Genomic DNA, 25,642 nt, shown 5'->3' with positions numbered 1-25,642 from the left:
TGCACCTATTGCTTGTATTTCTAAGCGTGCTCTGCTGGTCTGACACCTCATGTTTTTATTTCTTGCTTGTGAATTCCTCACAATCACAGAAGTGCCCAGTAACTGTATCATTGAGGAGAACATTTTACAAAATGCTGTAAAAGAATGAAAGCATCAAGAGTGATTCCCGCGACCTAAATATGTAACATGGCTAGCCCCCCACAGAACCCACAGAATGTACTATGTCTCCAGGGCCACCTGCAGCCCCCTGAAGCCATTCCACATGTGCCTTGGGACACACATGTCTTGGATTCCTAGATCTAATTTTGGATTGAAATTACGCAGTATATTTTTCCGTTACTTTTATTTGTTGTAGATGATAATAACAAATATGGCAGGAGAAACCATCCACAATCCCTCCGCTCTAATAATCCAAGTATTTTCTTCTTTTTAGTGTCATTTTTAGTCCTTGTAGCTATATACCACTTTATCAGTTAGTCGGTAATCAGACTATTTTATATGGTTGGCAGGGATAACTTGCCACAGTTTCTAATGATTTGAGATTGTGATGTTCTCTTGACATTGGCTAGTTTTGCTCACAGACATGTCCCCTTAACTCCCCTGTTCAGTTAAAAACATGTGCAATAACTTTTTTGAGGTGCAATATACATACAATAAAATGCCCTCATTTTTTGTTTTGTTTTTTAAGTACTTTTTTTTAGGACTTTATTGGGGAACAGTGTGTACTTCCAGGACTTTTTTTTTTCCAAGTCAAGTTGTTGTCCTTTCAATCTTAGTTGTGGAGGGTGCCGTTCAGCTTCAAGTTGTCCTTTCAGTCTTAGTTGTGGAGGGTGCAGCTTAGCTCCCTGTCCAGTTGCCGTTACTAGTTGCAGGGGGGCGCTGCCCACCATTCCTTGCGGGACTCCAGCAATTGAACTGGCAACCTTGTGGTTGAGAGTCCACTGGCCCATGTGGGAATCGAACCGGCAGCCTTCGGACTTAGGAGCATGCAGCTCTAACCGCCTGAGCCACCGGGCTGGCCCTAAAATGCCCTTGTTTTAAGTGCATAGCTCAGTGTGTTTGCCAAATGTATACAGTTTGTAACTACCTCAAATTCAAGATGTAGACTATTTCTACCACCCCAAAAGTTTCCTTTGTGTCCTTTCTCAGGCAGTACCTCAAACTTCAGCCTTTCTATCATGGCTTTTTCAAGAATTTCAAATATGTGAAACCATATAGTAATAACATTAATTTTTATTTGACCTATTTTAATGTATAACAAAAGTGCTGCAAATCATTAGTCTAGAAATTTTCCAAACTACTCAATCTCCTAGCCTACTGTCCAATATTTGTCTTTCATTTTAAACAACTCTTTAGAGTGTGAGGATGAGAAAGTTTCCATTTGCTATTTTTTTTCATCATTTCTTATTATCTGTAGTATTTTTATTTATCTAGAGACTAGGAATACATGTTTATTAATTTAGTTTGGGGAATAGAAGAATGCCAAAAAAATCTCCTTTTTTATTGGCTTTCTGTGTTTGTCCAGGTTTGGGGTCAAAATAGGGGTGAAAAGTCCCCAAATTCTGTCCTGCAGATCCCTTTCCCTTTTTTTGCTATAAAAAGTAGACCTGTTCATACACTTCAAATTGGCAATAATGAAGAGATCTGACAACACTAAGTGTTGGTGAGGGTCTGGAGCATTGGGTGCTCTTACACATGATCTAGTCAAGTTCAAGGAGTTCATTCCTATAACCCAACAGATCAGTCTTCAGGGTGAGACCTAAAAAACTCAGAAATGGGCACAACGAGGAGTGTATGAGACTGTCCACATTATCATGGTCTGAACTAGCACGTAACTGGAAACATTCTGAATGTCCATCAACAGGCAAATATATGATAAATTACAGACCATCCATAGAATGAAATTTTATAGAGTTAAAAGGAGCTATGGGGCAGCCGAATGGCTCAGTTGGTTAGAGCGTGAGCGCTGAACAACAGGGTTGCCGGTTCGATTCCTACATGGGCCAGTGAGCTGCACCCGCCACAACTAGATTGAAGGACAACGACTTGGAGCTGATGGGCTCTGGAGAAACACACTGTCCCCCAGTAAAAGAATTAAAAAATATAAAAGAGCTATGCTCTAGAGTTATATGCTTCAATGTAGGTTAATCTCTGACATAATGTTGAGTGAAAAAGGCAAACTGTAATATATGTGTATAACTTGATATTTCTGTACATTTTAAAACAATGTGAGTGAATTCTGTATGTTGTTTAGGAATACATATGTATGTAGTAAAGTATACAGAGATGAGTGAGAATAAAACTAAACTTGGGACAGTGTACCTGTGGAGGGTTGGGGTAGAGTGATGGGATAGTCTGGGAGGATGGGGAGAAATGCACAGGGCTTCAGTGTCTAATGTTTGATTTCTTAAACAGAGAGCTGCATACACACGTATTCATTATATTATTATATAGGTATCATCTGTGGGAAGGGGAAAAAAATACTATTGCGTTATTTGGGGCAATGACTGTTGGCCAGGCATCAGCAACCTTTTTCTGTAAAGGGCCAGATGGTAAATATTTCAGGCTTTGCAGGCTATACTGTCTCTGAGGAGTTTCTACAGAGGAGAACCACTCAACTCTGCCATTGGAGCATGAAAGCAGCTACACACAGTATGTAAACAAATGAGTGTGGCTGTGTTCCAATCAAACTTTACTTACAAACAACAGCCAAGGGCCCCATTTGGCTGCTCTGGACCAGTGGTTCTTAAAATTTTTCCTCCTGGCTCCTTCCCCATCCTCCCAGGGACCCATATCATGTTTTCATCTCTAATTGTTGGTCACCATTCACCAGGAGACTCAAAAAATTGGGAAAAATTGTATCCCAAGGAAAGTCTTAGGTGACCTTTGTGAATTTGCAATTCACAAAATTGCAACTCTGATCTTCATGACTGTCACCAAGCTAGTCACAACTGCCCAAAGCTGTGTTTTTCTGGCCTTTCTTCTTCATCTGTTTGTTAATAAAACTTAAGTTTTCAATCTTGAATTCTATGAAACCAGCTTTTATTGGGCCTTTGCAAAATATTTTTGGAGGTTGTACCCAGACAGTGTCCATATTAAGAATGTATGTGGGAAGGAAAAAAATGTTTAACTATGAGGCAAGGTGCTGGAAAGGTTATCTTGCTTGGGGGGAATCATTTCACAACATATGCGTGTATCAAAATATCACACTGTACACCTTAAACATATGCAATGTTTATTTGTCAAGCATAACTCAATAAAACTGGCGGGGGGTGGGGTGGGGTGGGGAAGAATATACGTGGAAGGCAGCGTAGAAGGTGTAGGAGGCAAAGCGGCCTCCCCTAACAGGACTGTGCCTTTGTTCCCAGGACGATTACATGGAGGCCCTGGCCAGGCTGCACCTCACAGTGACCAGGGCCTACAAAGTGAACACTGACATCAACTTCGAGGTGTTTATTCATAAAGTGGATGGTCTGTCAGATGACCACAAAATTGAAACTCAAAGAGATATTCACCAGAGGGCAAATGATGACCTTGCTGATGCTGGATTAGAAAAAATTCACCTCAGGTGAGAACAGAAACCCCGTAGGGTTCACAGTCATGAATGGAAAAAAGCAGCTGTGGGGTCCAGAAGTGGTTTGGCACGGGAAGTAATGTACCCCATTTTGTACTGTAGACTTTGGGGTAGTATTTGAGAAAAAAAAAAAAAAGCTTTGCATGTGCTAATTCTAATCTTGGGAAAAAGCAGTGGGGCTAAAAAAAAAAAATGTTTTTTTACAAATGGTCAAAGCTAAGATTCTTCCCCCATTTGAAAAACACATAACATAAAACCCGTGAACATAATCCAGGAAGTTAACTGACCCTGAAGTTTACAGTTCTTGATAAATACGGTAGTATCTCTAACTCTGAAGGTAATTCAAGTAGAAATACAGAGGAAGACCACTTCTCGATCATTTTTTTGTGAGGTGCTACATATATCCTTCATTTTGCAAATTGGAAAGTGAAAAAATTAGACACGTCAATATGAATAGTATAACCATTACCAACCTAAGGCATGTATGCAGATAACCTGGTGTGCATTCTCTTGCAGAATGTAAGGTAGCTGGTGTGGACACATACAATGCATTTTTAAGCTGCCCATTCCAGCCAGTCAGCAGATGAGAATGGGCACAGTTCTTGCTTTGGGGGAGTTGGGGAGGAATGGCCTGTTAAGACATGTTCATTTTTTACCAAGATCGTGTTGAATTCTCAACGGGGCTGGAATGTGTGTGTAAGAAGTGTAGCTATAGAAGGCGGGGTACTGGTGTTATGACAGAGCCTAAGCAATCTATTTCTCAGTCGGGGAGAAAACGTGATGAAATATTGTTTCCTCTTTCAGCTTTTATCTGACAAGCATATATGATCATTCAATATTTGAAGCTTTTAGCAAAGTGGTTCAGAAACTAATTCCACAACTCCCCACCCTGGAAAATTTGCTAAACATCTTTATCTCAGTAAGTAAATAATATCATCCTGTTAGTGTCATTTGCAGATTTAAGATTAACATTACAAGAGTGAAAACTACCTTCTTTCTTCTTACTCTTACAGCATTTTAAGGTCACCGAAGCATTACTTTTGGAGATTGCTCCTACAGGTTGTTTCAGGTCCTTTAAAACTTAACTTCAAACATTGATTCCTGTACTTCACTGGTAGAATTAGCGTGTTTATTCAAGTTGTAGGCTGTCATTGAATGTTAATAGAGTCCTACCAGAGGTAGGGAGCGTAACAGTTGGTCTTGGCGATAAGATATATAGGTTCACACCAAATGACGTGCTGGCTGAATGACGCCTACAAGCTGCCAGCTCCAGTTAGATTTCGCAGAGTAGAACTGAGGCAGACCTGTTGGTTGTACTCCCACTAATTCTCATTGCACAAGTTGAGTTTGCTTGTTTAGATTTTTTAAAATTTATTTTTTAATTTTAAATCAGTAAAATTCATGTTTTTACTTGGCCCTTTTCCCTAGCTGTAGGTAGACTTCTAAGTCAGGAAACACCACTGAATTTGTTTACCTAAACTATTAATACATAATGTGTGATAATAATTCCACTTTCATTTCTTACGCAAGTCCATTATAAAGAAGTTTATGACAGTGAGGTTTAAATTATAATAAAGTGGAACAACCTAAATTTTTAGTAACTCAGTTTTTGCTTGTTCGTATTTTACATCGAGGATGGCATGTAAGTCTATGTAACCATGACCTGGTCTGAAATCAGCTGTTGCTTTAAGTCAGCATCGTCTTTTTGTTTCAGAATTCTGGAATTGAAAAGGCATTTCTATTTGATGTGGTCAGTAAAATTTATATTGCAACTGATAGTACCCCAGTGGACATGCAAACCTATGAGCTCTGCTGTGATATGATTGATGTGGTTATTGACATCTCTTGTATTTATGGGTAAGTGAAACATTTTTAAGGCTATAATCAAGCCATACTTCTTTCATTACTTTGGAGACATTTTTCATTTACTTATTTGATTTTAATACTTTTGTTTAAACGAGATCTATAAATAAATATACCATTTAGCATGTAACAAATAATTATTGAGTAAATGCCTGGCACTATGTTAATAATCTCATTGCCTACATTATATCATTTAATTCTCCACTATTCCATTAGGCAGGAATTATCATCCCCATTTTAAAGATGGGAAAATTGAGGTTCACACTGGTTAAATTTCTAACCTCTGCTTACACTGTCAATAAGGGACAGAATTAGAATTTGAACTCAAGCCTAACTAATTCCTAGTTCCTCTACTGAAAAAAATCTGTCATCATATCGTGCACTTGGGAGAGACAAATAAATAGTGTCTTTGAACTCTAAATAAATATCTCATATTAACGAGTTTTGTTATCTTCTTTATCAATGGAGATAACTACTGTTTTGTTTTTTTTTAAATATAGTTTTAATTGTCTTCTATTGTGGGCAGCAGAGAACTATAAAACTAAGCAAACATTAACTCTTTATTATTATGGTCTTATGTTCTTAGAAAGCAGAATTTTCTGAACATTTAGAATCATATAAAATAAACAAGGAGTGGGGAAAATTGATTATGTTACGAGACATAGAAACAATTGCACATAATTATATATTTGCTGAATGGGTGTTGTACGGAGTGAATGGGTGTGAACTAGTTTGTCTAATTAAGACATCAAGTTGTTGCTGCCTATTTATAATGGATCTCACATCCTCATCCAATCATTGATGAGTTTAAGCGTTTTTCATCTTGCTCTTTATTTCCCGGCTGTGACCTTCTTGAGACAGCCTCCTCTGTCAGTTTCTGTAAGAGTCTTAGTCTCACCATTTCTCTCTTCCAGTGGCTGAAAATTCTTTGTTCACTCAGTTCGTATTCTCTTGGTTAACTCTGTTATACACACATGCGCACACAGTCCCTTCCTTTTTGCAAAAGGGAAAGTGATATTTCTCAGGACTGTAGTTAGGATAAAATATCATTGGGCTTCACTTGGTAGACCCTGGATAAATGTAACTGCTACTATTATTATTTTTGTTATTATTATTATTATTGTTATATTATTATTATTATTAAACACTGTCATCTGGCTTTAGAAATAGACCTTATTTCCCAAGATTATTGCCCCACAGTAATCTATTGTTTTTAAACTGTAAGTGCATGACCTTGAAACAGTCAAGAAAACTGAATGTACCCTGATTACAGTCTACATTGTTGTGTATTCAAATACGATGAACAACACAGTCTGGCACATATTTAATGATATGCATCATCATTATTGTGCCATATGGTAATTAGACGTAAGTGGTACATTGTTCATGTAAATGATGGTAATCAAAGTTACTTTTACCCAGCTAAAACAAAATGGGGAGGGAGAGGGAAGGGGAGGGAGCTGGGCCCTGCCGTCAACTTGTTTTTCTGTGGTAGAGTGTTCCTGCAGTGTTCCTGAGAACCCACCAGGTTTAGTGAGAACCAGTCTGAGTCTCAGGTGGGGCGGGGACTCGGGGTTCTGGGGTTTCCTCAGACTGCTGGAGAGGCAGGGAGCCAGCCCAGTTAACCACTAGGGCGAGGGGGCCAGGAATGCACACAGCAGCCCAGGAAGCAGGCTTACTGCCAGCTCCCAGCTGTTCCCTGGAGACCAGCAGGGTTTAGAAGCAGGTGACCTGGTGCCTCAGTTGGTTTGCTCAGGAATCTCAGCTGAGCTTCTGCTAAGGTAGGTCATTTCTACACTCACACACACACACACACACACACACACACACACACTTTAAAATACGTTCCATCTTCCTGTGTTTTCATTGCTTTGTAGATAGAAATTGAATAGTAGAACATAGTTGTTGCAGTTGTAAAACCTCACCAATTTCTGCTTGTAATTTTTTTTGGTCTTTTTGTTTTTCCAATTTGTTTAATGTTTACTTTTTCCTGATTATGAATGTAATCCGTGCTCATTGCAGAAAATATATGTGAAAGTATAAAGAATAAAATTGAAATACCCCTTAATCTCATCATCTAGAATTAGTCTCTAACATTTTTATATGTTTTATTCTTATTTCTGTGTGTCATTATTAGGATAACGTGATCACTTTGTATTTATAACTTCATGTACTGTTTTTTTAAATTTAACATTATCACTTAAGTATTTTCCTGTAATAAACAATGTTTCATGTCTGTATAACATAGCATTATATTTACTGAAGAAAACAGCAGTTTTCTTCACTGGGCAAAAATTTTTAAATGTTTCAGTTTATTGTTCTCAGAACATTACTTATAAACAAGAGAAATTCAGTCTAGAAAAATAGTAGCTAAAAATAATACAAAGGAAATTAAAATTCTGTTAAAACATCTTTAACATCTGAGATCCAACACTGAAAGATTTTTCTTTACTGATTTGGTAGGTTATAGTGAGTTGAGTCATTTTTTAAAAAAACTGACTTCCACAATTTACTTTTAAGTAGCCATGGGTGTGCCAGTTTTGTTTTGTTTTGTTTTTTAAGGAGGGTGCATCTCACAGTGGCCCATGCAGGGATCGAACCAGCAACTTTGGTGTTATTAGCACCACACTCTAACCAACTGAGCTAACCAGCCACCCCTGTGCCAGTTTAAAATAGTCTCAAAACTAAAAACTTACATTTCCTTTAAAATACAATTCAGGCATTTTCAGTTAATCTGGTTTGTCATCCTACCCCCTTGTGATATTTATGAGATTAAAAGCATTAACTCTGAAATTAGATTAGTCTGAGATCTGGCTATACCCCTATCATCCATGAGCTTTGACCAAGTTATCTTACTTTCCCCAGTCTCAGTTCCTCAATACCTAACTTAGAGGATCCTTGTGCCAGAAAATGGATAATGCATGGTAAGAACGAAGAATGGTGCCCTCCACAAAGTACGTGTTTAATATGTGCTGGCTCTTACTATGCAAAAGTGATAAGGTTTGGCACCAGCTGAATTACTATGCTATATTAATAAGGCTTAGCTTAGTTCCAGTTAAGTCAGGTTTTCTGGTCAATTATTCATATATTTGTGAAGTAAAAATAAATGGGAAAATGTATACACAGTTACAAATAAGGGGAAAAGGTACAGGAAAGTGCTCCTTTGCCAATGAAGAAAAGATACATAACTCTTCCATCATGTCAGTGTCTTCAGGGGATCCAGTTTCAATCATTAAGGTAATAATAATGATAATAATAGCAGTTAATAATAATAGCAGTTAACGTGAATTTTAAATGATCTGAGTATTGTCCTCAGTGCTATCTATGTATTATTTCATTACATTAAGAAACTTTGAAGTAATTGTTAGTATACAGATGAGGACATTGAGGCTCAAAGAAGTTACTCAATTTGCCCAAGTTCACATAGTAAGAGAGCTGAGATTCAAACCAAATTCATCTGTGGGCCACGCCATTTTTTAAATAGACCAATATATTTACTTAACTTTTTATTTTGAAAATATTTCCAGCCTACAGAAAATGTGCATTGATAGTACAGTGAACTCCTATATACCCGTCACTGGGATTCACCAGTTTTTTATCATTTTGCCATATTTGCTATTATAGCTCTCCCTTTTCCTACTCCATATTGTTTGTTTTTGCTGAACCAGTTGGGAGTAAGTTGCAGACATCATGATTCTTTGATCCTAGTTATTTGAGCATCTATCTCTTAGGAACAAGCACATTGTTTTACAGGACCACAGTTTAATTACCAAAGTAAGCATATTTAGCACGGCTACATTACTCTGTTATCTAATATATAGTCCATATTCAAATTTTACCAGTGACCCCACTTCTATCTTTTATATCGTCCCCCCCTTCCTGCCCCTGGTCCAGGATCTAGTTCAGCATTCACTGTCCTGTGTCTTTAGGCTTTTTAATTTGGAACAGTTCTCTAGTCCTTCTTGGTCTTTCATCAGACCATGCTTTCGACAGCCTGGTTATTCTCTCATGAGAAAATAAGACGCCCTTGTGGGCCACAGAGGAGAGAACAGCTAACCTCCATCTCTCACCTGTGTTCCTCAGGTGCCTGGAGGGTTACCTACCTGCTGCAACAGCCACTCATTGTGTCAGTAGGAAAGTGACTGTCATAGTCTGTGTACATACTTGTGATTGTGTGTCTGAGATCTTTGGCTAAAAGACACTGTAAGTGCAAAGTACTTGTCATTATGATTACCATGCTCTGTGTTAAAGCTGGTCTCTGTTGCTGGGTTACAATTTGTAGTTCTTTCTCAATGGTCAAATATGTTTTGGTTTCTGTCTCCATTTAGTCTCAAAGAAGATGGAGCAGGAACCCCCTATGACAAGGAATCAACAGCCATTATAAAGCTGAATAATACCACAGTTCTTTATTTAAAAGAGGTGACAAAGTTCCTGGCTCTTGTTTGCTTTGTCAGAGAGGAAAGCTTTGAAAGAAAAGGTAATTTTGTGTGTGTGTGTGTGTGTGTGTGTGTGTGTGTGTGTGAGAGATTTAAATGAAGCATCACATTTCAGAATAATACTGACTTTACTGCTTGTTGAATGTGGTTAGCAGCTTCCAGACTTTAGTCACAGGCCTCCCTTGGCTTCTGGCCACATCAGTCAGGCTTTGGGGATCTGTGAATCAGCCTGCCCTCTACTGAACACTGCCATGAGGTGAAAGTGGAAGTGAAGTGACCCTCTGACCAGGGGTCTTAGCTTTTCTGGGAGTGGAGCAAGGTGGGGCATTGTTGCCAGGCTGGAAAGTCTCGCACCCTAGGGAGGGCCCCCAGCCGACAGTGCGAGTCAAGGCCTATCTCTTGGTCTACACCTCTGGAAGGTTTTAGGAACCGTGTGACCACTTGTGCTCCCCATGTAAAGGAGAGGACTCGTACTAACATTAAAGCTAGACAGTATTTAACTTCTGTCGGCCTTTGTGTATTCTTTAGTCCTCAAAACACAGGGGTGGCATCATTTCAAAAAGAGAAGACATGAATATACCTAATAACATCACCAAATATCTTTTTAGGACGAAATTTAGTTTTATTTTAAAACCAAAGCACTTTCCCCCTGCTACCTAAACTGGAATACCAGCTTACTGATATCACCAAGGATTTGTGCTAGTACCTAGTATATGATTTACCAGTTCATTGGGTAAAAAAATGTTCCAACAAAGCGGCAATAGTCACATTTACTGAAACAGCTTTTTCCCTTGTAAAGCAATACATGTTCACTATAAAAATACTTTGAAAATTTAGGAAAGTATAAAGAACAAAATACAACCACTCAATTTCACCATTTAGAATTAAACCCCATGTTAAATTTCTGGAATTTTCTTTCTTCCTGCTTTGCTCCCTTTCTTTCTTCTTCCCATCTTCCCTCCTTCCTTTCATCTCTTCCTTCTTCCAACAAAAGTGAGGCCATATTGTCTATACAGTTTTATATCCTTATTTATATCATGAAATCTTTCCTAATTCATTGAGCATGAAAACATAATTTAGATTTTTGTTTCTTTTTATTACAAAATTAATAGATTCATTTAGAAAATTTAGAATAAAAAATAAGCAAAAAATAATTATTGATAAGCTTCTCACTCTTAACATTTTCTGTGTAAATTTCCAGCCTTTTTCGATCTAATCTATATCTGTATATGGGATTGTATGATAAATAAATACTATTTAGTGACCTTCACTTAATTATTACAGACATCTTTCCAAGTTCACTAAATCATTTTTACCACGTCATTTTAATGAAGGTGTTTCTTCTGTTAGAAATTTATATTGTTTCTAGATTTTGATGTTATAAATAATCTATGATGATGTTCTTTGCACTAAATATTTGTGTACATCTTTGGTTATTCCTTCAGGAAAAGCTTCAATAAATGGAATTACTTAGATCAAAGGGTAGGCATGGTTTGGTGGCTTCTAATGCATATTACCAAAATGTCCTATATAGTACAGAAAGATTTTATGGGTTTATACTACTAAGAGAATATGAGTATGTCCATTTTGCTGTATTCTTTTCAATATTGGGTATTAACATTAAAAACTGATCATTGAAAACTGGTATATCATTTAAATTGACATTTCCTTGCTTCTTAGTGAAGTTGTATTTACTGACTATTACCAACTAAATTGCCTTTAGTGTCCTTGGCTCTCAAAATTTAATAATTAAATGGTGTTAATCTTTTACTTCTTATTTTCATTTTGCTGAAAGTAAGAACAGATTATATACTAGATTCGTGAAATTTTGAAAATAGACAAAGCCATTGTTTCACTTTCTCAATTACAGGTGACTTTACCCGACCCAGGAAATATAAGTGACTTTCTCCCAAGGTGATCACCACAGTGTATGGCAGTCAGAACTAAAGATTCTTGATTTCTTCCTGTATAGAATCAGTTGTATGTATTATGTTTTAAACCATGATGCATACATTTCCTTGGTTAAAAGTATTTCCAGTATTTATATTTGATCATTAATATTTCATGTTGATTTTGGAAGCTAAGAAAAATAAAGTAATACAAATAATACAACTATGGCCCCCAAACCATCTAAAATTATATTAAACTATAATTTATTAAGCTGGAGAGCTTACTATTTTTTTATTGGGGAAGGGGAACAGGACTTTATTGGGGAACAGTGTGTACTTCCAGGACTTTTTTCCAAGTCAAGTTGTTGTCCTTTCAGTCTTAGTTGTGGAGGGTGCAGCTCAGCTCCAGGTCCAGTTGCCGTTGCTAGTTGCAGGGGGCGCAGCCCACCATCCCTTGTGGGAGTTGAAGAATGGAACCGGCAACCTTGTGGTTGAGAGGACGCACTCCAACCAACTGAGCCATCCGGGAGCTCAGTGGCAGCTCAGATCAAGGTGCTGTGTTCAATCTTAGTTGCAGGGGGCGCTGCCCACCATCCCTTGCGGGACTCGAGGAATTGAACTGGCAACCTTGTGGTTGAGAGCCCACTGGCCCATGTGGGAATCGAACCGGTAGCCTTTGGAGTTAGGAGCATGGAGCTCTAACCGCCTGAGCCATCGGGCAGGCCCCGAGCTTACTTATTTTGAACTGATTTTAGACTTTACCAAAAAGTTTCAAAAATACTCCATAGTTTACATGTACTCCTCATCCAGCTTCCCCAGATGTTGACATCTTACATACTACAGTACAGTTATCAAAACTAGACAATTAACGTCAGTATAATACTATCAGTGAAAGTACAGACCTTATTAAAATTTCACTAATTTTTCCAAAACACCCTTTTCTGTTCCATCAAGTCGTTAATGATGTTGGTATGTCTTAATTACTGGTGACACTGACCTTGACTTAGTTAAGGTAATGTTTGCCAGCTTTTCCACTGGAAAGTCCCTATTTTTCCCTTTGTAGTTAATATATGCTTTCAAACTATGTAAGTCCTGTTTCTCTTCACACGTTTGCCCACTAATTTTAACCTTCATCTATGATTGTAGAAGTAAATTTAAGCAGGAATTTATCATGTAGATCTTTGGTAAGTTATTGCTAAACCATCTCTGAGGAGAGGCAAATTTTGTAGAATTTATTTAACTAGAAACCTAGGTATTAGTTTTAATGTCATAACTAAGAAATGTAAAAAAGTAGGCAGACTAGGTTGAACCCCATCGTGTTAAACTTGGGTGCTTTTTAGGGTAACCAACCATCTCCATTTGCCTGGGACAAAGGGCGTTTGCGGGACAGGAGACCTTCAGTGCTTTAACTGGGAATATCCCAGGCAAACCGGATGACTTGTTCATCTAGCTTTCAGGAGCTTTTCTTTAGAAAGAACTTAGTGCTGAAAAATGCATGGAGTCATTTGATTTGTTTTGTTGCTTTAATCTCAAGTATTGTTGAGTCGAGTACTGTTGGTGCTGATAACCAACACTTGGTGGTTAGCTTTTTCTCCTGTTGGTCTCTGAGTTTTCATTAATGATCTCAGTGACTGCTTTGGTGAAAGGAAGGGATTGAAAGCAGATGTGGGGTTCTCAGCCTTGGCTGCACATTATAGGCACCTTGCAAAGTGAGGCGGTTAAAAAATATGGACATCTGGGTCCTTCTCCAAATAATTAGAATAGAATTCCTGGGAGAGGGGTCTGGGGTTTGTTAAATTTTTAAAAGTTCCCTGGATGTTTTTACTGTGCAGCTAGGGTGACAACCACTGAACCAGAGAAGGATGTAGGACCATCATATAACTGTGTATGGTGGTAAAGATAGTGCTTATTTTGTTCATGTCTCTGTTCCTGTGTTTTCAACTGCTTTTCGTGAAAGGGTTGAAATAAATAGCAAGCTCTTTACATGAATTCTTATGTCCTTTAAAAACCTCAGTTGTGAATTTTTACCTTTTTACTTTTAAAACTCAAAATGCAGCAAAATTAGTTTTTTTAAATTTGCACATTTACCAATGTGCAAAGATGAATAAACTAAGATTTGCCAAGAACTATCAATAGAATGTCTCTGAAATTTCTCAGGTTGAGTATTTGAGCCAGTCAAACTAACCTTTCTTCCTAAGGCAGTTGGTTGCACGTATTATACACAGAGAATTGTAAGGTTGTTTCCCACTAAATAAGATCATTTCTTTGCTCCTTGTTTCTTATTACTTTCCCCCTTATTTCCTCATTGGTCTTTTCTTGAGGAAATGGTCTCCTACGTAGTTTTACTGCACTTCTGGTCGTTATTGCTGCAGAAGCAGCAGAGGGTGCCACTCAGAGTTTACTACTCCTGGAAGCTGAGAGGATGTTTCGTCCAGTTCACTTGCAGTTAATTGTATGACTACTTTGAAGAGTTTCACTCCTTGACTGGAATCTCAATTCTTTCTTTGGGTCTCTGGAAGCATCACCTCAGTGGATGTAAACACTGGCCGGGCTAGTCATTTTGATAAGTTTAAAGATAGCAAATAGAACCAACTGCCTATCCTAATTGGTGTAAATATTATGTTGCTTTCAACACTTGCACAAATTAGTGGTGGTGATAAAAAAGACACTCAAGACCTTGGATTATCTTTCATTCTATTTTTGTACTACTAACTGATTTCTGAAAACAGAGGAAGATTCTCCCCTATTTCTCTATTTAAAATTTGCTTAATATTGAAGAACTGAGAGTGTCATTGGTTATTGAATTCGTGAGCTTGCATTGACCTGAAGTGACTGTTACTACTCTAAAAGCAGACTTTGCTTCCCTCAGGGCTTATGACAATGGTTTAAATATAATATATATCCAGTAAATATTGATTTATCGATTACTTGATTGATACTGTGGCTTTGAGCTCTCAGCCATACTCCAAGTCAGGATCTGCCTCAACTCAGACAATTCAATAATACCTTTTGGAGAGAAGTACTAGTAAATATTTCATTGAAGATATATCTTAATTGTAAGAAATCTAATTCTGAAAGGTAAAAAAAAAATGTGCAGTTCAGTTCATTCTTTTACATCATAGATACCTTTGAAAATGTGTTATGTACTCTGGAAACTTTCCTTAGGAAAAAATACACACTCATGAATTTTGCCTGCAATTCCTGAAGGCCAGCTGCAGACCTAGGGAAATTTGTGGACTTTATCTTAAAACCGTTCCTCTACCGCCCCCTACTGGCTAGTCCTCGCCATGGCTGACATGAACAGGAGATTATTTCTGTGACATTTCTGAATATTTTGGTTTTCTTCTCCAGGGCTTATTGACTATAATTTTCATTGCTTCCGGAAGGCCATCCATGAAGTTTTTGAGGTGAGAATGAAAGTGGTGAAATCGCGAAAGGTTCAGAATCGGCTGCAGAAGAAAAAAGGACCCACCCCCAATGGGACCCCTAGACTGCTACTGTAGGTGAGGTTTCAGGAACATCTTTTAAAATCAGAACTTTCAATGAGGCTGCTGCACTATGTTGCACTAAAGGAAGAGGAAGAAGGATATTGGGACACATAACATAAATTTGTTGTAAAAAAAAAATTCCTGCAACCCTCTTGATCTTGTCGTTTTCAAATAAAGCAAGCACTTTGAAGCAAAAACTTGTATATTAACAATGAAGTGAAATCCACTGTAATTTCATTACACAAATGTAAACTTTTATGGTCTGTAGTTAGAAAAATCCTGTGAGAACTGCCAGGAACTGTATATATTTTGCACTTTTTCATGTTTTTTTCTCATTGAACTAAACTTTGATAAAACAACTTTTCTAAGCTTTTTTCTGTACGTGGTGTCAAGGACATGCATATTGTAGTTCCTGTCTATATGGCAATGAGAAACTAATCAAAAAGTGATGCATTGGCAATGACTTTTTGTAAATTTGGGAATCTTTGCTACCAATTGTTGAGAAAAATCGTTTTTCAGTGGAGCTGGAACAGATTAGGGCAGCAAGCTCCAGAAGCAATAACTATCCTTTGTTTATAACGGGTGTAAATGGGAGTTTTGTAGACGAATATTAGCACCAAACGTATCTAAACATTTCTATAGCTGTGGCAGTGCTTCCCTACTCAACAGTTTTTACAAAGCTCTTTACCTCAACACACATCTCTATAATCGTTTTATACAGAGAGGTTATTTCTTTTTGCTGCATTACTGTTCTTTAGAACGTTTGGGACCAGATTTCCAAAATGGTGCCAATCACTGGAGAGAAATAAGAATGTTGCAGAATTGCAAGGTTCCTGGGGGCTCTTTTGTACCTGCCACCCAGGCTAAAGTAACATCCGAGGTCACATGATTTCCCAAATGTAGGTGATTGGCAACTGCAGATGTAAAACTATATATACAGTCTGTATGTTTGGCCCCTATGAAGTGGGCCTATTATTGTGCCACATTTGAAATGTTAGTTTAGGACCAGGTTTTGTTTTGTTTTGTTTGAATTGCTCCGCGATCACAGGAAATGTCTCAGATCTGTACCACAGAGCTGAATCCTGTTGGGCACATTTGTCACCTCTGAGTCTCCTCATCTGTGACAGTGTGCCTTGTGGAATCTGCCTGGTCCCACCTCACGACTGAACTAGAGCTCAGCTTGCCAGCAGCATGCCCTGCATAGCTGAAAAGTCATCCTGAAAAGCCCTAAAACTCAGTGGGCAGGATGGCGACAGGAAGCATTACAGTTAGCTGTATGTTTGTTTCTATGAAATTCTTTCACTTATGTTTACTTTAGAGTAACAGCAAGGTAAGAGACTCCTAAACTTACCCCCATCCCAAACCAATCCAAGGAGATAATTCTAGGTCCATCCCAAGAGTCAGTCCCTAAGGTATGCTTGTGCGTATTAGAAAATACATTTTTTTAGCAAAACCTCATAGGGATATTAAAGCTGCTCCTAGCAAAATGTATCAAGTTCCTAATGCAGCTTGTCCTTGAAACTATTCCACTTCTGTTTGTGGCTTCTTTCTATCTTCTCTCCTTCCTCTCAAGTCCTAATCCTTTGAGGCTGGTTACTGCAGTTTAAGATGGTAGCTGATTGGGGTTTAAAGTTTGAGCCCTCCCAAGGGTCTGTGCATTTTGGAAAGAAGTTTCCAAAAATCATGAAGGAGCTCTAACTCCTTTCCTTATAATTTCTGCTCAGAAACCTGGGTGAGTAGGAACCCCGGGTTCCAAGGAAGTCTTTTCCCTGATTTCCAGACCTGTACCCTGTTGGACCTTTGCCAACAGGCCTGGTACAGGTGGGTTATTCTTATAAATCTAATTCTCTAATATTTTTTACACACTGTTTCTTTTTGAATAAATAAATGAAGAATTGCTTTTCTAATTGACTTTTTCCTCAAGATAGAGACATTTGCCTATCTAGTAAATCACACGTTACTTAGGTATATACGTATATTATTGTAATCAAGTGGAGCTTACATTTTTGAGCTGGGTATATGATGGATTTTGTTAAAATGTGCCTTAAGAGCCTATTACTTCAAGAGCAAACGATTCTTTGGGGGAAAGGCAAAATTAATGCTATGGATAGGACCCAAGTTCATGGTACTAAGTGCACTCTTCGATTAATCACACACTAGTATAGATTACTGCCTCAAACCTGTAAGCATGGCAATGACCTCTTAGTTAAAGAGATGTAGGAGTTATGTCTAAGCATTCAATTTTTAAAGTCTGTGCCATTAAAAGTACAAAATCTCTCAATTCCTTTTGCATTTTATTTTTGATAATGGGACTTAGCTTATTGCAACATGCATGGCTACATTTAGGTCTCAAATCCTATGCTATACATACAAAGACCAAATACATGGCTATAGGGACTGCTCTGGAACATTTTTGTTCATTTTCAAAGGTTGAGAACTTGACCTACAGGTTTGTAGGACAATTAGAACGTCTATGTGGAGGTGAGACTCTGTGAATTATCTATCATCTTTGGTTATTTTCAGGGATGTAGATTAGTGTGTATGACCAGGGTAAAGTGTGTTTGAAGGAATATCAATAAAAAATGGGTTGACATTCACGGACAGTGTTATTTTGTGAACATATTTTGGGCCCTTAAATATAAAATGACTAAAAACATAGCAATATTGTTATATACGGGTTATATGCTAATTCTGGAACATACTCCAGAAAAATAGCTGAACTCTCTTGATTATTAAAGTGCAGTATGCCTTCCACTTGTATGGATGGATGTAATTTATAATCACATATAGTTTTACTTTAAGCAGTACATCATTTATAACCATTGTTAAACCATTGCTTTCATGAATGTTAACCTCCAATTTAAAAATCTGTGTCATATGCTCATGATTTGGTAAAGCTCTCGTTTTATTTTAAGCATACTCATAACTAATCTTTCTGGGAGCAGAATGGTCTCTTTCATGAAAAGGAACTATGGTCTTTCATATTTGTGAGGTTGTTTCCCATACACACATATGACTGCTTTATTGGCCCTGTTGGGTCCCTTTAGTCAAATATGTTTGTCCTGATTAACCAGCTTTCATTTTGTGGAAATGAACATAAATCACTCTGTTTAAATTGGATTTGCACTTTTATTTTTATTTTTTTAAAACCCTCTTATCCTTCCATATTTTTGATGGCAACATGCCTGTTTAGACTTTACTGTTGTTTCAGTAAACTTCAGATATTAATTCCTGCTGCTCTGGCCCTAACCCTTAGCCGCCTGGAAAGTCTCTTCCTAACAGTCCACCTTAGCATTCCTTACATGCTTAGTAAGATTCCACTCTACGAATTTTATAGCTCTCCTAAGAGTTCTCTGAAAGGGCTAGCATTATGTGTTATATCTTATATATAAAATCCTGTTTCTGATAGAAAACTTGACCTGGAATAATGGTTTTCAAGATTTTTAATCAGTGGTAATGTTAAGTTTAGGAGAAAGAAAACACTGCCTTTAACAGAATTATTTAATAATAGATATTGAGAACACACAGTACACAACACACTGCTCTTAAGTGCTTTCACATAACTTATCCTCAAAAACCCAAGAGGTTGGTACTATTATCACTCCTAATTTACAGTTGAGGCAACTGAGGCCAAAGAGGTGAAATTACATGATCTTGAACTTGGTCAAGATCATGTGACTAGTAAGACACAAGGCCCAGCCAGATTCTGACTCAAGAATCCACTCTCTCAACTACTACTCTAAGCAGCCTCACCAAATCTCCCCTTAAATGCCCTCCTTCCACAAATATGAAAAAGGGGGACTTGAAGTTTAGGATATAGTACTGCATAAGTTTATGAAGGCTGAGATGCTGAGATATTTATATGAAAATCAATAAAAGCAGGCTTCTAAATGTACTTCACTCAGAGAAGAAAGTCAACAAATATGCTTTTTTCTTCCTAATCCATTCAATAACTTTAGTGCCAAAAATAATATTAACAGAGTGTTTAAATGTCAGAAGAAAATTTAAATACCTTTTACAATCATTTGGTTTATGTTTTCTAAGAAGTAATAGTATATTAAACCCTGAGAAAATGAAGAGAGAATAAGCCTTTGATCTTAGCTGTATTCAACCTTTTACCTTGCGTTTTTAATATATTTAACAATAACTTATAGAAACCAAAACACTGACCTGGATTAAAATTCGAAAAGATACATTTCAATCCTAATTCTTCACACCTATATTTAAAATGGCCACTAGCACACCTCTACTGGACTTTTCCATAAGAGGAGCCTCAAATCTAACATGTCCAAAACTGAACTGCCTTCTTTCCTGTTAAATATTCTGTGATGGTGTGACTACCCTCCCTTGCATCCCTGCCAGAAACTTGGGCCTCATTCTTGACTCTTCCCTTCTGCTCACCTCCTCCAATCAATCACCCACTTGTTCCAGCTCAGTCTTACAAATGTCTATTGGATCTCTTTTCTCAGTCTCTTCTATCACTATCCTAGTTTAGACCGATATCCCCTGTTATTTGGATCTCAATAGCCTCTTAATCAGTGTCTCTCTGCCCAATCCATCCATCCTCCACATAAGACCCAGAATGACCTTTCTGTTTCTGACCATATCACTCGCTTGTTCTACACCCTTCCTTGTTCTCCATTATCAGTCAACTCCTTAACAGAGTTTGCAAGACCCTGACTCCCTGGTCCTTACCTCTCTCTCCAACCTTGATTCATCCTTATCAGAGCTGGACCAGCAGGCCCACACAGTGTGTGGTAAATAAGAGGAACTGTGAGTTTTAGTTCCTTTGTCAGTCATTTTCTGGGAGAAATTATAATTTATTTCATTCAACAGTTATTGATTGGACACTTATTATATGTAAGACATTGTGCTTAGTAAAATAGCTAAAAGACAGATAGTGGCAATGGAAGGATTTTAATATCTAAAAATTATAGAAAATAAACCACTTTAATTTCAGATAGGCCCTTATAGGTGTCAGTTTTCACAACCACAGTTGTATCAGACTTTACCACTCTCCAGCAAAGACCACGGATAACATAACTAGCATCTGAGAAGTTGAGTTATTCAACTAGTAGCAGAGTGATAGCTGTATTTACTATTATTAATTTACTGTAAGACTAAATACACTATAAGTAGGTTGAGAAAGTGAGAATGTTTATTGAAGTAGTACTTGCCCTTGTAATTAAGAAAAGAGGTAAATTATCTTAAAAGTGTGAATTTTAAATGTTATTTTAATGTTCATACTTTGCTAATACATACATGAAAGCAATATAATTTCCAGAATTACATTTAATAGAAAGTTTCGTTTACTGTTACTCCTCTTTTCAATCTGTTTGTACCAGGGAACTGTGAGTGCTGCGTAAGGTAGATATTTGTGTTATCTTAATATGTTGATCTGAGTCACAGTACAAGATGTGAGAGGAGTCTGACTTAAATACCTTTTACAGCCATTTGGTTTTCCAAGAATATAGACTCTAGAGTTAATGCAGAGTTTCTTTTTAGGTCATTTTGAATTTTGAAAGGTTGGATGATATTTTTAAATGTGCCAAACTTTGCCTAGCAGATTCTCAGGAATACCTGTTTTTATCATAAATTCAAGTTAAGTTCAGGCAGTGATCTTATTTCAGTTGTACCATCAGTCTCTTTCCAGTTTTTTTTATAATAGTCATGATAAAGTGAACATACAGAGGGTGCCAAAAAAAATGTATACACATTTTAAGAAAGGAAAAACTATTAAAATTGTAATACTTAATATATACCGATAACAAAAGATGAATACAAGTCACGTGTATACATTTTTTTGGCACCCCTGGTATAGGCTTGAATGGTCCTCATCATAATTTTAAAGATACTTCAAACTGTATCATATTGTTCCAAGGAACAATTCAATTCCATAAAAACAAATAGATTTAAATTATATATAAAATGAATAAAATTATTAAAAATAATAAATAAAAAGTAAATAATGAACAAAAATAAGATCTTTAAGACTAGCCCAGTAAATACCTGTCAGTGGTCTTTGTAGACTATAACATTTTCAGTTTCAATAAATGATTTAGCAGTTAAAGCTGAGATGGAGTCTAGTCCCCAGTATCCAATCTTGAAAAAATAAATTACCTTAAAAAACAGAATGACCATGTAAACTTACAACCAAAGCAGTCTTTGAATGGTATGCTTGTAACTGCCCTGGGACAGACTGTAGGAGTTAACCCTTTAGGAAATGCATTTTAAACTTTTTGTCGTTGTGAGCCACAATAAATATAATTCACATTGCAAACTATCACACACTCATACTTGCAAATATTACTTTTTTAAATCTCATGAAGTATTGTCCTTTCTATATGCAATGCATTCTAGTATTTTTCTCTTTCATTTCTTTTTTAAAAAAGATCTCACAATTCACTAATGGGTCATGACCTGCAATTTGTAAAGCGCCGCTACTGTGAACCCATTGGCCAGATCAGAGATAGTTGAGGACTCTTTTTCTAGCGTAAAATGTTTTCCTTCTCTCTCTGCTAATTTTTAAGATCTTAACAAACATAGGGGGAATTCTGAGGAAGATCTTGAATTTTTCTTTCATTTGATCAGGACTTTCTGCTGTGTTTACCAGAGCAGTTTTACCTTTCATTGCCACCCCTTGGATGTTTTTGTGCTCGTATGCTGGGTTGTATTAGAAAGGAAGGGGGACCCAGGGGATTGCAGTCCTGAGAGAATCATCTATTACTCTGTCCTTGACTATAAGAAATAATTTTACTTGGAGTTTGGTAACTCATGAGTTCATATCTAACTTTTATGGGGTCCTTTGTTAATTCAAATGACATTGGTCTCACCCAGTATCAAGAACCCATAAGTTTTGCCCTTTTGTGCTATTTTCACACTTCCAAGAACCAGCTGGCCCTTCCCCATGAAAAGTTGCTGATCTAGCTGTGAAACTCAGGGTGGAGGTGTGAGGTGGAGGAGGGCATCAACTAGCGTCCAGCTGCCTCAGGCCTTGACCACCCTGCTTCCTCAATCTGTACTAATAAGCTGCTAGGGCAAGGGGGCTCTTTCTAGTACCCCAAAACTGAGGTAAAAAAACTAAGGCCCTTCCCTAAATGGCCAACTACAGTAGAGCAATTAAGACCTCAGTTTCTTCCATGCTAGCCCTCACCATCACTGTGGAGAATACCCTTCCTACAAGATGTTTGTTTGCTTCCAGCTTCCATTAATGTCTAAGTCCCTCAGCTGTTGCCTAATTCTCTCTGCCTCCGTTCTGCCTTCATCAACTATAATAGATAATACCAGGACTCAGGACTTCTCCCAGACCTCTCTGTAAGGTGGTCCTGGTAATTAGCTTTCATTTCCCCTCCATGGGAAGCAGCCAGTAAAGGGACTAATGGAGAGACCAGTCCTATATGGCTCTCCACCTCAGTGGGAGAGGAAGGAACTCAGGTTTATAACGTGCAAGAAATGGTGCTACCAATTCATGTCCTACTGTTTCAGGCCAGTGTTTCCCAAAATTACTTGATCTTAAGAATAATCTAGGGAGCTTAAAAATGCAAATTCCTGTCTCTACCCCAGTCTTCTTAAATCAGAATTTTTCGGCAGAGGTTTGGGAATCTGTATTTAGATAAGCACCCTAGGTAATTCTTATAATTCTGGAGACATTGTTTGGCCTGTAGTTGTTAAAAGGGATGGGGAAGGTTTGTGGTGGGGACTAGGATTGGAGTCACCTAGGGGAGCTTTCATCATTCCTCCACTTCTGCACACACACACACACACACACACACACGCACGCGCGTGCCGCAAGTGTTAGTGTCTCCAAAATGATTATGTAGCTTTTAAAATCTACATTATTTAATCTACAATTTTATGGATGTAAATTAAATAATTAAAAGTCTATTTGAATCATTTATTAAATTAGATATTTAAATACTTATTCACATTTAATATCACAAATTATACAAAATGGTATTTAGAAAAATTGCTTTTTTCTCTCACTCAAATAATTTTATTCAAATTCTTCACAGACACCTTCTACAGCAGGGTCTTTAGCATCATTGGGACAGTATTTTGAATCATCTAACGGTTCATTTCTAGTTATTTAAGATAGAATATATTTTAAATTGAGTAGGATGCTGTCTATGGATATTTTACTGAGTCTCAAGAACCATTTGTTAAACATTACGACAGGATTTTTCCCCCACTGGCATATTCAGTCTCCACAAATAAGTATTTCTTATACTCTTCTTTTCAGTGACTTTTTACAAAGTCAACTAATAGTGATTTCCAATGCTTGTTCTCCAAGGTCACACGCTCAGGAAAAATTAATAAATATGTCTTCACTTTTTCCCCCAATTTTGTTCAGTGACCCTTATAAGATAGAAAACTGCCACCACTTGAAGTCCTTTCAAGACATATTGTCGTCCTGAAAAGTATTTTTTGTTCAAAAAGGAAAGTAAAGACAAAAATATAAGGCAACTCTCTTTTCTGAAGAATGATGTATTTGTGAAAAGTTTGCTCTCTATTCTGGAATGTATGGTATATATTCCCATTTAAGAACATCTGACCTAAACCCAACTTCAACTTCCGGGGAAGTCAGACTGGCTCAGCTGTTTTCTCACAAAATGCTGGAAGGCAGGTGGAGTGTGGAATTATCTGCACGTTTTGGTTATTTTGTGCTAAAGGGATACATTGCAGGGAAGTCCAGGACTGTTTTTTAGAAGTTGATGAGTTGGTTATCATTCAAAGTTTGCCTATAATTGTAAAGTGGATGTAATGGGAAGCAGAATAGTGTTGTTTGTCCTAAAGACGTTAATAATATTGCCGAAATACCCTGTGGCTGCAGAATTACTACAGGAAGTTCCATAATTCATGTGTGCTCTGAGCATTATCTGTAGACTGAAGAATGTTTCACATCTCTATGAACTATTTTTTTTTTGGAACTTTGTGGATGCTCTAGTGGTAAATAAAATACAAATTTGTTTAAAGTATTCAACTCATAGTAATTTTTTGTCCTTTTGCACTTTCCTTTGCAATGAATACAAACTGAAGCTACTTTGAGGGTAAGGAAATTCTAAGCTATTTAGGCTAGTTTGTAGGTGACTAACTTTGATCAGTCAGCAAAGTGGCCAAAACGGGTCCAGAGAATGACAAATTGGGGTGACAGGATATGGGGACACAAGAAAAAAGGCACAGAGTGGCAGGACAGTGCCCGGAACAGCTCTTAGGGCACCGGGACTCAGCAGGAGGGAAGGAGAAGACAGAGCTGTGCCAGCGCTAGCTGATGACACATCATGAAGTAACCTATTCTTTCACCCATGAATAACAGTTTCAACTTAGTTGCAGGTGTTTCCTTTAGAGCTAAATTTAGAAGAAATACCTCTTGTTAAACTCATCAGTTCATCAGAACTAAAGAGTAAGGAATATGGGGGGGATTGTCACTTTGTGAGGGGTGTAAATGTCTAACTATTATATTATTTTGTACACCTGAAACTAATTTTTAAAAAAACAGTAAGGAATATATGAGTACTGTAATTTGTGTGGCTAATTTTAAGTCACCTTTATTACAAAAAAAAAAGGTAATTCATATAAATAAAGCAAAAGCACAATACAAAGTAGGTTTCTTTTTCCTCATCCCTAATACCAGGAGCTGTGATTTTGGGGGAGATTTCAGATAATTCAAAGCTATGGTAGCAGATTGGATCTCCAAGAAAGGGTATAATTTTTAAGAAAGCCACAGTAAAAATAATTTTAGTAATATTGCAAACAGCTATTTACAACTGCATTAATAAAATGCTTCTTTGCTTATTAATGGGAAAAACCTTTTAAAATGATGTACAAGTCATCTGGTAAAAGACACCTACCGACTACTAAAACTAGTATTGTAAGCACTCCACTGGGTTTCAAATATACTCACTTGATATCTCTCCATAATATTTTCTTCTGGAATACAGTATTAGAAAAGTGTTAAAATAGAATGAGCAGGAAGACATATCTTGAAAACAGAAACTGAGAAGGAAAAAATGAAATCAGTTTCTCTACTGGATCCCTCAGCCAGCCACCAGGTGGTAGGCAAAAGCATAGCATTTAGAGCTGCAATGCAGTAAGGTGGGGCACAAAACAACTCCTTTCTGACTTTTTTGTTAAAATAACCAGTTTGAACTTATGTTGCTGATAATGAACAACATCTAACATTAATATCAGCTACATTCCTATGGGGAAATTAGTCCCATTTTTCTTAACTACTCCAAAGGGGGAAATTCTGGAGAAAAACAATAGAAAAAACTATGGTAGGTGGTTTGTTTTTTTTAAATAATAATAATAATAATAATAAACTATTATAAAATATTCAAAGGAATTAACAAAATATTTACACTAGAGACCACCTATGTCTTTCCAAGCTCTTTT

At 37.2% G+C, this 25,642-nt stretch overlaps 1 protein-coding gene across 1 annotated transcript in view; it reads left to right on the top strand.

Moving 5' to 3' along the window:
* Positions 1–24,225, top strand: part of RRAGD (Ras related GTP binding D) — a 47,860-nt gene extending 23,635 nt beyond the window's left edge. The window contains exons 3-7 of the mRNA XM_019743289.2: positions 3,369–3,568; positions 4,379–4,493; positions 5,289–5,431; positions 9,766–9,914; positions 15,114–24,225. Of these exons, the coding sequence (XP_019598848.1) occupies positions 3,369–3,568; positions 4,379–4,493; positions 5,289–5,431; positions 9,766–9,914; positions 15,114–15,265 (759 nt within the window). The 3' untranslated portion in view covers positions 15,266–24,225. The remainder of the gene's footprint in view (positions 1–3,368; positions 3,569–4,378; positions 4,494–5,288; positions 5,432–9,765; positions 9,915–15,113) is intronic.
* The last annotated feature ends 1,417 nt before the right edge of the window (positions 24,226–25,642 follow it).

Source organism: Rhinolophus sinicus, linkage group LG05, assembly GCF_036562045.2.
Source record: "Rhinolophus sinicus isolate RSC01 linkage group LG05, ASM3656204v1, whole genome shotgun sequence".
Classification (NCBI taxonomy): Eukaryota; Metazoa; Chordata; class Mammalia; order Chiroptera; family Rhinolophidae; genus Rhinolophus; species Rhinolophus sinicus.
Note: the sequence above shows the minus strand (reverse complement) of the source record. Positions and strands in the feature narration are given on the sequence as shown.